The 14051-nt window shown below is 43.7% G+C and overlaps 1 protein-coding gene and 1 pseudogene across 4 annotated transcripts in view; one reads left to right on the top strand and one right to left on the bottom strand.

Moving 5' to 3' along the window:
• ANKFY1 (ankyrin repeat and FYVE domain containing 1) overlaps positions 1–14051 on the top strand; it is a 102293-nt gene that overhangs the window by 36948 nt on the left and 51294 nt on the right. For 3 of the 4 annotated variants that reach the window (XR_002724901.1, XM_023184509.2, XM_023184508.2), the window contains exon 4: positions 8955–9090. Coding sequence is in view for 3 of the 4 variants with exons in the window: in XM_023184509.2 (XP_023040277.1) it covers positions 8955–9090 (136 nt within the window). In the remaining variant the exon portion in view is untranslated. Of the gene's footprint in view, positions 1–5702; positions 5732–8954; positions 9091–14051 lie in introns of all 4 variants that reach the window. The other variant, XM_023184510.1, reaches the window with a different exon arrangement.
• LOC111521247 lies at positions 1043–5766 on the bottom strand (annotated as a pseudogene).

Raw genomic sequence — 14051 nt, 5'->3', positions numbered from 1 at the left:
ATGGGTTGTTCCACTGCCATAACAGAACTAGAACCTCTGTCCTTTTATTTCATTTTGACCCAGAGATTATTTAGAAATATGGTTTGAGGTTTAATTTTATTTCCAGGAGGTTATATTTAAGGATACATCCTTAAACTGACTAAAGATGCTATTTATTGATACAAATAATACAGTCTACCAAGATTTTTTAATTTTATGAAGCAAAACCTTTTTTAAAAGTATAAAACAAATCCTTTAACTTTTCAAGTGTTTTAAAAAACAATTTTATACTTAAGCCAGCCTTGAAGATAAGTACAAAATTTACCAGTTTACTTTAATTTAAAAAAAAAAAATGACAAGTCAAGCACCCACTCTGTGCATAGCACTATTCTAGGTCCAATAAAAGGGAATCTTAACCTTAGAAATATGAGTCCACTTTCTGGAATTGTATTATCTCCTTTTCCAGAGAGTAAAAATAAATAAAATCACCTTTGTTTACTACAGATCTGCCCCATACCACTTCTGGTTCACAGAAAAGCTAGTTTCTGCCAAATTAAAGATGCAATGAACTCAGTTCCTGCTTTCCCAAAAATACAAAAGCAGAATTCCTTTTCACTAAAAAAGTAAACAGTTTTCCATGCAAGGGCAGTTTGTTTCTAGTAAGTATTTAAAAAAATTTTTTTTCCTCTAGCTTTTCTTTAAGTTTTCTTCCTCTCATACTGCCTTTTCTTGTATAAGGCAAACCAGGTATCTTTTTTATGCTGCTTTTCCTTTCCTAAGAAAAGTATTGTATCTCGAAGACAAGCCATTTCAAGTGTAGTGATAAAAAATAACATTAAAAAAACTTTAAAGGTGAGTCACATCACCTTGATAAAGTAAAAAAAAAAAAAAAAAAAAAAAAAAGCAGTTGGCACTAAGATAGCTAATTCCAAATATCTGTGTCTGAACAATTTAAAAAACTGTTTATTTATTTTGTAACAGTGTACCCCTAGTCCAAGGTAACTATGTTTTAAAAAATTTTGGCCAAAAAATTCACAAAAACCCTTTCACTTCAACCTAATAAAAGTGATATCTAGAAAATATGCCACATTATTAAGTCTGTCGTAAAAAGCTCAGATTCTACAGCATTCCTAAGGCACAGTGTTCTGGAAGACAAACGTACTGCTGTTGGCGTTGTGTTAGATACGAAGCAGCCATGACAGGCCTCAAGTGAGCCCCAACAGGCAGCTTCCTCCTGATGCTGTGGGTGCGAGAGAAGAGTCAGACCTAGGCCCCCCGGGCGGCATGAAACTCTGTGAGACACTGTACCAGCTGCTGAAACTTGGGCCTGTCCCCCAGATCTAAGGCCCAGCAACAGGCCATCACAGCCAATGGTTCGTCAGGACAGTTGATTGGCTGGGTTATTCGGTAACCATCTTTCAGGTATGCGGCCATCTTGAAGGGGTCAGTGTCCACGTAGGCCATCTGGCCCAGAGTCATGAGTTCCCACAGCATCACTGCAAAGGCCCACACATCACTAGTGCTAGACAGCTCATTATTAACCTGACTTTCAAGAGCCATCCAACGAACTGGCCTGTTTTCATTGTCGCCCGAAACAGTGATAGTCCATGGAGAACCAGTCTCTGGAGAGGGCATTGTCTGTGATCTTAACTTGAAGTGTGTCATCAGTGACACAGTTCCTAGCAGCCAGGTCTTTGTGGATGACTTCTCTTCTGGCCAGGCAGCTCTTTCCACAGGCAATCTGAATAGCCATGTGTACCAGGTCTTCTTGAGAAATTGCCTGTGGCTTATTGGCCTCTACTAACTTGCACCAGCGTAAAAACAAGTTAAGATTCCCCCAATTCATGTAAGGCAGTATCACCATGGGCTTTTCTCCTTTTCCTATACACACATGAGTAATAGGAAGAAGATTCCTGTGATGAAGACCTCTCAGCTTATCACTTTCAGTGAGCATCACTGTCACCTGAATTTCAGAAGCTTGATCTTTAACTGCTGTGAGAAATGCTTGTTTTTCTTTATTTGGATCTTTTCCATCTATTAAAATCCCATGGAAAATAGGCCCAAAAGTACCTTCTTGGAGTACATCTTTTAGAGCTATCCCCTCTCTCCCTGGATATTGCTATATCCTTCACCTTGGCTTTGGCCTCCAAAAGAGTGACACTTCTCAAGTCGTTCTTCTCTGTCCGCAAGGTAGGATAACCTGTGGAGCTGGTGATAGGAGTCGCGTTGTTGGGTGTGTCAGCCCTCAGATACTGGGTCGTCTGGGTGGATGGCTGAGACAGCCCTTGGAAACTACTGCTGGCATTAATGCTGTTACCCAGTTCAACCCTTTTCATACTATGAAGGTGCAAAACAGCTAATATTATTGCTACGAGAAATATTACTGCACAACAAACCCCTACCCTAATATAAAACACACGTGTAGAAGTGGTTGTAACTGCATGTACAGGACCATTTTTGGTGCACATTTTCCTTGGTTTAAAACTTAAGATGGTAAAATTCTTTGAAGAATTTAGTCAAGTTGAGTTGCATTAGTATCATAACTTCAGAATCTACTTTGCCAGTACAGGAAAGCTCTACCCAAAACACTGATAAAATGCGTGGAACTTCCCCGGGAACGGAAATGTTGACCTGGGGCATGTCCATTGCCAACACATTGTCCGCTTGGAATCCCAGCTTATATTCAGCCTTGGACTTCGCATGCCAGGTGAAGTGCAGGACGTTTGTCTTACTGGGTACTAACAGATTAAAGGATAGAGCGTAATGACTAGTAAGGTCATTTCTCACATAATAAAGTTCTGCATCAAGACCGGTCAGCCGGCGCACCTCGTCCTCACTCAGGTAGAGGCTCACGCTGGGCCCCGCGGCCGTCAGCTGCAGCTCCAGGGACCGCGGGGCCTCCGGGAGGGAGGCGGCCCCAGCCCGGCCAGGCGGCTGCGCCGCCCCGCCTCGCGCATGGCCACCCCCGGCTGCGAGCCGGGGGCGGCTGCCCAAATCATCAAGCCGCTGGCCCGTGGCAGCCAGTAGCGGCTTCAGTCCTACAGAGTGCGCCGCCGCCGCCGCTGCCTCCGCCTCGGTGGCATCGTCTGGAGTAGAGGAAGCAAAGACTTTTATGTGAAGTAGATTAAAAAAAAAAGTAGGGCTGAGCATGGTGGCTCACACCTGTAATCCCAGCACTTTGGGAGGCCACAGTGGGCCGACCACCTAAGGTGAGGAGTTTGAGACCAGCCTTGCTAACATGGCAAAACCTCATCTCTGCAAACATACAAAAATTAGCTGGGTGTGGTGACACACTCCTGTAGTCTCAGCTACTTGGGAGTCTGAGGCAGGAGAATCGCTTGAATTGGGATGTGGAGGTTGCAGTGAGCCAAGAATGCGCCACTGCACTCCAGCCTGGGTAACAGAGTGAGACTCTGACCCAAATAAAAAGAAAAGAAAAAACAGTTGGAAACTCAGAGAATTTAATTAAACCAGAGTCATAATAGGAGATTCAAAACACCTTTCTCAGCTTTTCACAGATTAAAAATAGAAGATTATAAAAACAAAGTCAGCCAGGTGCTGTGGTTTATGCCTGTGATCCCAGCACTTTGGGAGGCCAAGGCAGGAGGATTGCTTAAGGCCAAGAGTTCAAGACCAGCCTGGGCAACATGACGAAACTCTGTCTCTACTAAAAATGCAAAAATTAGCCAGGCACAGTGGTATGTGTCTATAGTCCGATTTACTCGGCAGGCTCAGGTGGGAGAATCGATTGAGCCTGGGAGGTTGAGGCTATAGTGAGCTATGATTGCACCATTGTACTCCAGCCCGGGCAACAGTGGCTCTGTCCCTAAATGAATTAAGTAAAAAACAAAGTCAGTTTACTCAGTATGTTTCATTTAAAGGTTAACTGCATACAGATCGGTTTGTTCCCATCCTTTTCAGATGTCTTGCAAAACATTTATTTAAAATTCAAACCAAGCGGCCGGGCGCAGTGGCTCAAGCCTGTAATCCCAAGCACTTTGGGAGGCCGAGATGGGCGGATCACGAGGTCAGGAGATCGAAACCATCCTGGCTAACACAGTGAAACCCCGTCTCTACTAAAAATACAAAAAAAACTCGCCGGGCGAGGTGGCGGGCGCCTGTAGTCCCAGCTACTCGGGAGGCTGAGGCCGGAGAATGGCCTGAACCCGAGAGGCGGAGCTTGCAGTGAGCTGAGATCCAGCCACTGCACTCCAGCCTGGGCGACAGAGCGAGACTCCGCCTCAAAAAAAATAAAAAATAAAAAAAATAAAATAAAATAAAATTCAAACCAAAACAAAAAACTAGGCCACCTAGAAAATCCTAAGGTCTCCAAAGTGTATGTACATGCATCCTGGACTGCAGTGAAACAAAGTCAGAAGTCCGAGTGTTATTTTACCTTTCATCCTTTAAGTCAGAGATTTTTCTGGCTTGTGTGCCAGGCCTTCTGAGGGGATGATTACCTCCATCACGCAGGCCTCGGGGGCCAGCTGCTTTCTCTTCTGAGTCTACTCCTTTTAGAGAGAACTCCTGTTGTATGCAGTCATCTCACTTTTACAGCCACTTGCTTAAGTAGATTGGAAGCAGACAGGCTGGATGATTTACCCAAAAATACACAGTTGCAGCACACACCGTCCTTCCTGTTCATTGTTCTCTGCCTACCCTTACACCACTGGCTGCTTCATCTGAGTCACAGAGTGAATTTATCCTCAATGTATTTTGTAGATGAGGGGAAGAGTCACAGCAGGAGTGGGAAAGCTCGTAAATCACTTGAACCTCATTTTGTTTGAAATATCAAGCCCTCCCAAGAAATCCCTACTGAAAGTAGTTAAAATCATTTTTTTTAAAATAATCTAGGTTTTGGTTTATTACTTGTACAGGTCAAGTTTAACCAGGCAAATTTTTAAATACTATTGAAGAAACTGCTACTGCAGGGAAGGTGTTTGAGGGCGGTGGTACTGGGGATTCTCTCAGCAGTTAGGAACGAGCCATCTTCAAGATCAGGCCGTGTGAGAGTAGTAGGATGTGTTTTGGCATTTTTTGTTGCTCTGGACAAATCACATGGCCTACTTTTTTTTTTTTTTCGGTAAGATGATTACTGAGGTATTGAACCCAATTTACAAAGCCTGCTTAGAAATTCAGCCTACTTCCAAGATCTGCGATGGAGACCTTAGACAGCTTAGCTGAAGTACCTCCTAAGTTAGTTGTTTAAATAAATCTAATTAGCTTTCTGTCTGATGTTAAAATGTTTTCTCTTTTAAAACATTTTAAAAGTGCTATTACTGGCCGGGCATGGTGGCTCATGCCTGTAATCCTAGCACTTGGGGAGGCCGAGGCAGGTGGATCACCTGAGGTCAGGAGTTCAAGACCAGTCTGGCTAACATGGTGAAACCCCATCTCTACTAAAAATACAAAAAAATTAGCTGGGCATGGCGGCCGGCGCATGTAATCCCAGCTGCGTCGGTAGTTTGAGGCAGGAGAATCTCTTGAACCCGGGAGGCAGAGGTTGCAGTGAGCCCAGGTCGTGCCATTGCACTCCAGCCTGGGCGACAAGAGCGAAACTCTGTCTCAAAGGAAAAAAAAAAAAAAAGGTGCTATTACTACATTATTCAGTGAGAGAAAAAAGAAAAACCTTAACATAGTGACTACAATATTCTCATTTTAGTGTATTTCACTATTTCTTTTTTTTTTTCTTTTTTTTTACTTTTAATATCTGGTTGTTTTAGGAGATGATGGTGAATTAACCTGGTTGCAGGTAAGTCGGGGTCTTCAGGTCCACTCACTTGACATTGCCCCCTTCAAACTCCTCCTCTGCACTCTAGTTGGAAGGGAGATTAATCAGAGCTAATGAGCCATCTCCTAATTACGAAGTTAATAAGGCATTCCTGGTCCTTGTTGCACCTTTCCTAGGTAATCAAGAATCGAGTACGGTTTCTGAAACCTTAGTTAGCATCAGAATCACGTGGAGGACTTGTTAGAACACATGCTGAGCCGCATCTGTGGTTTCTCATTCAGCAGGTCTGGGGTAGGACTGAGAGTCAGATTTCTAATCAGTTCTCAGATGAGGCTGAGTCTCCTAGCCCAGGACCACAACGTGAGAATTACTTGTGTTGACCATGATTTTAAGTATTCCTCTGACTGTCACTCTTCTTCTTCTGACTAATCAAGAGTTAACTCTGGTTGAAATAATAGTTTATATATTTTATACCGTGATTCTCATCCCAAGCATTTCCCCAAGTTGCTGTACAGTCTTTATTTTAACTTAAAAAGATTGCACAAGTAATGCGTGTTCTTTAAATAAAAATAAAGCTAAAAGTAAAATTAAGCTAAAGGAAAAATTAGTTATAAATTCCACCTGCGTTGATATTTTAGTCTATATCCTTCCAATCTCTTGAGAGACAAACACAGAAAAATGTATCTGCCTCTTCATGCTCTTCATGTATGTAGTGTGTGCAGGTATTCTATATATATATGTATGCATGCATACACACACAAGTATATCTAACAAAAAGCAAGACCTGTTTTTTTTTCTTTTTCTTTTTTTTCTCTCATTTTTTTTTTTTTTTTTTTTTTGAGACGGAGTCTCGCTCTGTTGCCCGGGCTGGAGTGCAGTGGCCGGATCTCAGCTCACTGCAAGCTCCGCCTCCCGGGTTTACGCCATTCTCCTGCCTCAGCCTCCCGAGTAGCTGGGACTACAGGCGCCCGCCACCTCGCCCAGCTAGCTTTTTGTATTTTTTTTGGTAGAGACGGGGTTTCACTGTGTTAGCCAGGATGGTCTCGATCTCCTGACCTCGTGATCCACCCGTCTCGGCCTCCCAAAGTGCTGGGATTACAGGCTTGAGCCACCGCGCCCGGCCTCATTTTTTTTTTTGACAGGGTCTTGCTCTGTCACCCATGCTGAAGTGCAGTGGTGCAATCACGGCTCAGTACTGCCTCATCCTCCCGGGCTCAATTTCTCTTCCCACATTGGCCCCCTGAGCAGCTGGGACTACAGACACATGCCACCACTAATGGCATGTGCCTAGCTAATTTTTATATTTTTTGGTTTTATTTTGTTTAATTTTTTCTTATTTCTGTAGTTTTTGGGGAACAGGTGGTGTTTGGTTACATGGCTAAGTTCTTTAGTGGTGATTTCTGAGATTTTGATGTAATTTTTGTATTTTTTGTAAAGACAGGGTTTCACCATGTTGCCCGCACTGGTGTTGAATTCCTGGGCTCCAGCCATCCGCCCACCTTGGCCTCCCAAAGCATTGAGATTACAGGCATGAGCCACTGCACCCAGCCAATGAGATCTTATACAAGTATTTTTAGCTTACTTTTCAAAAAGCCTATGTAGTAAATATCTTATGTTGAGTATATATCTATCTAGTTTTAATTGCATTTTTTCAGTGTGTATGTACATTGTAATTTATTTAATTAGTTCTCCGTTGTTGGACTCTTAAGATTTTTGTTCTAGTTTTTCATTAATAATATTGTGCTGAGCATCTTGGTACATTTTTCTGTATTTGTCCAGTTATTTTCTTCAGATAATATCTACATATGTAGTTGCTGTGTGAAAGGTTATGTTCTTTAAAAAATCTTTGCTAGTCTCTGAGATAAAAAGAATACTCTGGTTTCAGTTCGTATTTGGTTATCGGTAAGTTTTGTTGGCCATTATTTATTTATCTTTGTGAATTACCTATTTGTATCCATTGCCCATTTTTCCACTGGGTGTCCATCTTTGTATTTTGATTAGTAAGGTCTTTTTATTCTGAAGAATGTTAACTCAGGCTGGGTGAAGCGGCTCACGCCTATAATCCCAACGCTTTAGGAGGCTGAGGCAGGTGGATTGTTTGAGCCCAGGATTTTTTTTTTTTTTTTTTGAGACGGAGTCTGGCTCTGTCGCCCAGGCTGGAGTGCAGTGGCCGGATCTCAGCTCACTGCAAGCTCCGCCTCCCGGGTTCACGCCATTCTCCTGCCTCAGCCTCCCGAGTAGCTGGGACTACAGGCGCCCGCCACCTCGCCCAGCTAGTTTTTTGTATTTTTTTTAGTAGAGACGGGGTTTCACCATGTTAGCCCGGATGGTCTCGATCTCCTGACCTTGTGATCCACCCGTCTTGGCCTCCCAAAGTGCTGGGATTACAGGCTTGAGCCACCGCGCCCGGCCGAGCCCAGGATTTTGAGACCAGCCTGAGCAACATGGCGAAACCCTGTCTCTACAAAAAATACAAAAATTAACCTGGTATGCCAGCACGCACCTGCGGTCCCAGCTACTCAGGAGGCTGAGGTGGAAGGATCACTTGAGCCCAGGGAGTTGGAGGCCTCAGTGAGGCGTGATTGTGCCACTGCATGCCAGCCTGGGTGACATCGTGAGACCCTGTCTCAAAAGAAAAAAAAAAGATTAAATCTTTGCCATATGTTTCAAGTATTTCCCCCAATTTACTCCGTGTATCTTTCGTAGGTTCATTTCCCGACTCTCTGCCCACTGCAAAACTTTAGAATCAGATGCTGCCCAGACTGCTGAGTCACCATTTTATTGATTTATTGATTTATTTATTTTGAGACGGAGTCTCCCTCTTCACCCAGGCTGGAGTGCAGTGGCTCGATCTCTGCTCACTGCAACCTCTGCCTCCCAGGTTCAGGCAGTTCTCCTGCCTCAGCCTCCTGAGTAGCTGGGATTACAGGTGTGCACCACCACGCCTGGCTAATTTTTTGTGTGTTTTTAGTAGAGACGGGGTTTCAGCATGTTGGTCAGGCTGGTCTCCAACTCTTGACCTCAGGTGATCCATCCATCTCTGCCTCCCAAAGTGCTGGGATTGTAGACGTGAGCCACTGTACCCAGCCGAGTCACCATTTTTAATGGCTGTGTAATATTCCTTTAAGTTGGGTGTACTGTCATTTACTTTATTAGCCTCAAATTTTAGGGATCCCTCGAGAAAGTCTAAGCGTGTCATTCTATGCTTTCTCAGTTGTTCGCTCTACTTTTTTTCTTCAACCAGATGCTAACCCTGAGGTGACGATGACAATGCTTCGCTGGATCTATACAGATGAGTTGGAGTTCAGAGAGGATGATGTGTTCCTGACTGAATTGATGAAACTAGCAAATCGGTTTCAGCTACAGCTCCTCAGGGAGAGGCAAGTCACAGCAGATATATTCAAGCACCTCAGATGGTGGTGGCTGAGCTTTAATTATGCTGAGCTCTGGGAAAACAGCTTCTGCTAATGTAAATAAACGCAAGGTGTTCCTTTAAAGGCGATGGTGGGGAGAGACTTTGTTACCTCCCTTGCTTTGTGTTATCTTGTAGCTAAATTTTGCTAAAGCTTTTGCTCTTCTCTTTTCTTTCACTGGTCTGTTACCTGAAATTACATAATTGTATAAACTGAAAAATTACATATGAAATAATATAATCCATTGTCCAAACTTTCAGCTTTCCTTCCCTTTCTGTTTCCCTTGACATTTTACCCTATTTTCTGCTACATCGAGTTGAATGAAATCCTTAGTCATAATCTCTTTGTTGGAAACAATGAGTGCCTAAATGAATATGTGAAAATATTGTCCAAATAAGTGTCATAGCCAGTGTTCCAGAGATCTCACTTCATTTAAGTGACTGCATTTTAGGTTGTCAAGGAGATAGCATGCTGTGTTTTTATATTGCATTTTCTCTGTTGCTCTCCCAAGTTGGCATTTTAGAACAACAGAAAACAAAACGTTCACTAAATAATGTCAGACAAGAAGTCCGGGAGCATCTGTCTCTTGGAGCTGTGGCTCTTGGTAATCATGGTAATCAGCCTGGTGATGGAGTATCTTTTTTTTTTTTTTTTTTTTTGAGATGCAGTCTCGCTTTGTCGCCCAGGCTGGAGTACAGTGGCGCGGTCTTGGCTCACTGCAAGCTCCGCCTCCCGGGTTCACGCCATTCTCCTGCCCCAGCCTCACGAGTAGCTGGGACTACAGGCGCCTGCCACCTCGCCCGGCTAATTTTTTTTTTTTTTTTGATTTTCAGTAGAGACAGGGTTTCACCGTGTTAGCCAGGATGGTCTCAATCTCCTGACCTCGTGATCCACCCGCCTCGGCCTCCCAAAGTGCTGGGATTACAGGCGTGAGCCACCGCGCCCGGGCAATGGAGTGTCTTTTTACAGCATTTAGTGATCTTTTGTATTCCCTTGGGGGCGTAAAGGACTGGCTTTTCTCCTGGGTGAGCGAAGGGATGGTTTCAGTCATCAGGAGGCACTCCACCTGTGGCTGTGTTTTCCCCAGAGAGACTGCTGCCTAGAGCTGCGTGCCGTTTTCATCATGGGCTGGTGTTTTCCCGGGAGGGCTCACTGTGCCCCACATGAAATCAGTGGACGGCTTACTCCTGTCTGTTACTGATGTGGGTTTGAGTGCATTTTCATATCTAAATCCTATAATTAAAACACAAAAGCAGGTCCACAGTCTATAGGCGCATAGAGCATGAGGTTATGAGCAGAGCTGATTTGTTACTGAGGCCATTCACTTAACTCTTTCATTTGTTTGTTAATTTGTTTGGGTGAGGAGTCTTGGTGAGAGTGAAATGAGACGGATTTTAATTAGATTGAGTATGATTTATGTCTTTATGTTTTTTCCAGACTTCCTGAACTTTCTCCTGTTGACCTTGTCAAACTTGCTTATGTAAATTAAATTGCTTTGATAAAATGTCCTGGGGTTGGAGTAGTTTAGATAATTGTAATCTGTGTAATGGATTCTTTAATTAAACGGTTTGTTGTTTATTGACTGAGTAGGCTTCATAACTGTCAACATTACCAGATGCTTAATTTTGTATTGTTGGATGTGAGTATTGAGTTATTATCTGTCATGGCTTTCTTAAGAGCTGGAGTGGAAGACACCAGGAGTGGAGTCAAGTGTTGGCTTTTAAAGGGTCACAGAGTGCCCCCTGCTGTCCTTGGAAGGAATTACATGCTTGGGATAGTGAATGAAAGGGTCAAGGGTGCTGGTGAAGGTGACGGGTGACAGGTGCGGCTCGGTGTGAAGCAGGCGTTGCTCTTTTTGTAATGTGGGGATCTCGGTGGTTTGGGAATGCTGGCACTAATTTGATGAAAGTCTTTATAGTAAGAATTAATCAGGAAAATACTTCTTTTTCTTTTCTTTCTTTCTTTTTTTTTTAACCACAGAGGGCACACTGAAGAAAATACTCTTAATTTTTTGTTTGTTTTGTTTTGTTTTTTAGGCAGAGTCTCACTGCCACCTACGCTGGAGTGCAGTGGTGCAGTCTCGGCTTGTTGCAACTTCCGCCTCCAGGTTCAAGTGATTGTCCTGCCTCAGCCTCCCAAGTAGCTGGGATTACAGGCATGTGCCGCCACACCCAGCTAATTTTGTGTTTTTATCAGAGACAAGGTGTCACCATGTTGGCCAGTTGAACTCCTAACCTCAAGTGATCCTTCTGCCTCGGTCTCCCAAAGTGCTGGGATTACAGACATGAGCCACTGCACCAGGCTGTTTTAATTGTTTGTTTTTTGAGGCAGTTTCGCTCTTGTCGCCCAGGCTGGAGTGCAGTGGCACAATCTCGGCTCACTGCATCCTCCACCTCCCGATTCAAGCAATTCTCCTGCCTCAGCCTCCTGAGTAGCTGGGGTTACAGGCGTCTGCCACCACACCCGGCTAATTTTTATATTTTTTGTAGAGATGAGGTTTTGCCATGTTGGCCAGGCTGGCCTCAAACTCCTGACCTCAGGTGATCTGCCCACCTCAGCCTCCCAAAGTGCTGGGATTACAGGCATGAGCCACCGTGCCCAGCTAATTTTTTAAAAGAGAGAATTAATGTATACTAAAAAAAGAGTTAATTTTTTTCTGCTTACAAAAGTATAATACATGTTCAGTGTATGATATTTGGAAAATACAGAATGATATAAAGAAAAAAGTCATTTGTAACTAAATCATTGTTCTCCTTCTGTCATTTTTCTTTTCAATAATTTTTCTTTTCCCCACATCCACTCAAGAGTGATATGAAAACTAGACAGGAGTTTGTGGGACGTTTAAATATATGCTTGATTGTATACTTTAAAAGTCGCCAACATGGTGAAACCCTGTCTCTACTAAAACTACAAAAACATTAGCCAGGCATTGTGGTGGGTACCTGTAATCCCAGCTACTCAGGAGGCTGAGGCAGGAGAATTGCTTGAACCCAGGAGGCGGAGGTTGTGGTGAGCCTGGATCGCACCACTGCACTCCAGCCTGGGCAACAAGAGTGAAACTCCGTCTCAAAAAAAAAAGTTTCATTTTTTTTCTATATCTGTATCCTTTCTGTACTCTAAAGTTAAAAATAATAATTAAAAAATTCCCTTCGGGTGAAAGTTAGTCTGTCTTGCTGTTTTCAAAGAGAATATAGGAAGCAAGAATCTAAATTTCTAAATAAGATGACATGTTCTTTGGTTGCGTAAATCATGTCAGTTACTATTTATAATCTATCGAAATGGCAAATGGCACTCTGGAGATCCTAGAATTGGTGACAGTGAAATGTCTGCCAGCTTTAATAAACGATCTGCCTTCATGAAACATATTTGAGTCCCTTGGCGCAATGTCATTTGACAGTTAAAAAGGAGGCGCATGGAATTTTCAGGTTCTCAGCATTTGTCTGTAAAAGTGCTTTGTAAAGTGCTTTACAAATGTGCGTCATTTACTCCCTGAGATCGTCCTGTGTATTAGGCTGCCTGGTGTTAGGATGTTAGGAAGGCGGATTGATGTTAGTTGTAAAAATGGTAAAAGCTTCTGAAAGCTATCTGAAAAGGGTTTTTTTTTCTCCTGGGATGCTCTGATTTCATGGCTGAGGTTAGAGTGACTTTGTCAGGCATTGCTGTGGTGTGCTGCAGGTTTGGAGAAACCAATGGTACAGAAAACTGAGGCTTAGAAAGATAATGCTGTTGGCGGGGCGTGGTGGCTCACGCCTGTAATCCCAGCACTTTGGGAGGCCGAGGCGGGCGGATCACGAGGTCAGGAGATCGAGACCATCCTGGCTAACACGGTGAAACCCCGTCTCTAGTAAAAATACAAAAAATTAGACGGGTGTGGTGGCGGGCGCCTGTAGTCCCAGCTACTCCGGAGGCTGAGGCAGGAGAATGGCGTAAACCCGGGAGGCGGAGCTTGCAGTGAGCCGAGATCGCGCCACTGCACAGCAGCCTGGACTACAGAGTGAGACTCCGTCTCAAAAAAAAAGTCAATATAATGCTGTTGTATGTAACTTACATTCTTATTTATTATTATAACTTATTAATGTAAGTTACTTAGATATTGTAACAACATGATTTTTAAAGTGCCCTGGGAGAGATGCTTCCTTACACCAACTCAGTAATGTTAATTAAAAACAAAGCACCCAGCCTGGCCACGGTGAAACCCTGTCCCTACTAAAAATACAAAAATTAGCCGGGTGTGGTGGTGGGCACCTGTAATCCAAGCTACTCTGGAGGCTGAGGCGGGAGAATAGCTTGAAACCAGGAGGCAGAGATTGCAGTGAACCAAGATCACGCCACTGCACTCCAGCCTGGGCGATAGGGCAAACTTCTGCCTCAGAAAACACCAGCAACAACAAAAACCCCCAAAGCTTTGACAGGTCTTAGTGTAAAGCAGGTGCTTGCATTTACTGCTAAATAGAGAAATGACTCCAAGATTGTATTCTTGCTCCCAGCCTCTCCTTCATGAGATTTAGAAAGGGTATTCTAAAAAAAAAAAAAAAAAAGTAAAAGAAAGGGTGTTCTGAGATGGGGTGCAGTGGCTCACGTCTGTAATCCCAGCACTTTGGGAGGCCGAAGCGGATGGATCACGAAGTCAGGAGATTGAAACCATCCTGGCTAACATAGAGAAACCCTGTCTCTACTAAAAAAAAAAAAAAAAAAAAAAAAAAAAAAAAAAATCTGCTGGGTGTGGTGGCACGTGCTTGTAATCCCAGCTGCTTGGGAGGCTGAGGCAGGAGAATCGCTTGAATCCAGGAGGCGGAGGTTGCAGTGAGCTGAGATCATGCCACTGCACTCCAGCCTGGCGACAAAGCGCGACTGCATCTCAAAAACAACAACAACAAAAAGCGTGTTCTGCATTCTGCCCAGGTCTTTCTCATGGCCTTCCTTCCGCC

The sequence above is a fragment of the Piliocolobus tephrosceles genome, chromosome 16 (assembly GCF_002776525.5).
Source record: "Piliocolobus tephrosceles isolate RC106 chromosome 16, ASM277652v3, whole genome shotgun sequence".
In the NCBI taxonomy this organism is placed as follows: domain Eukaryota; kingdom Metazoa; phylum Chordata; class Mammalia; order Primates; family Cercopithecidae; genus Piliocolobus; species Piliocolobus tephrosceles.
This window is presented reverse-complemented; position numbering and strand designations above follow the sequence as displayed.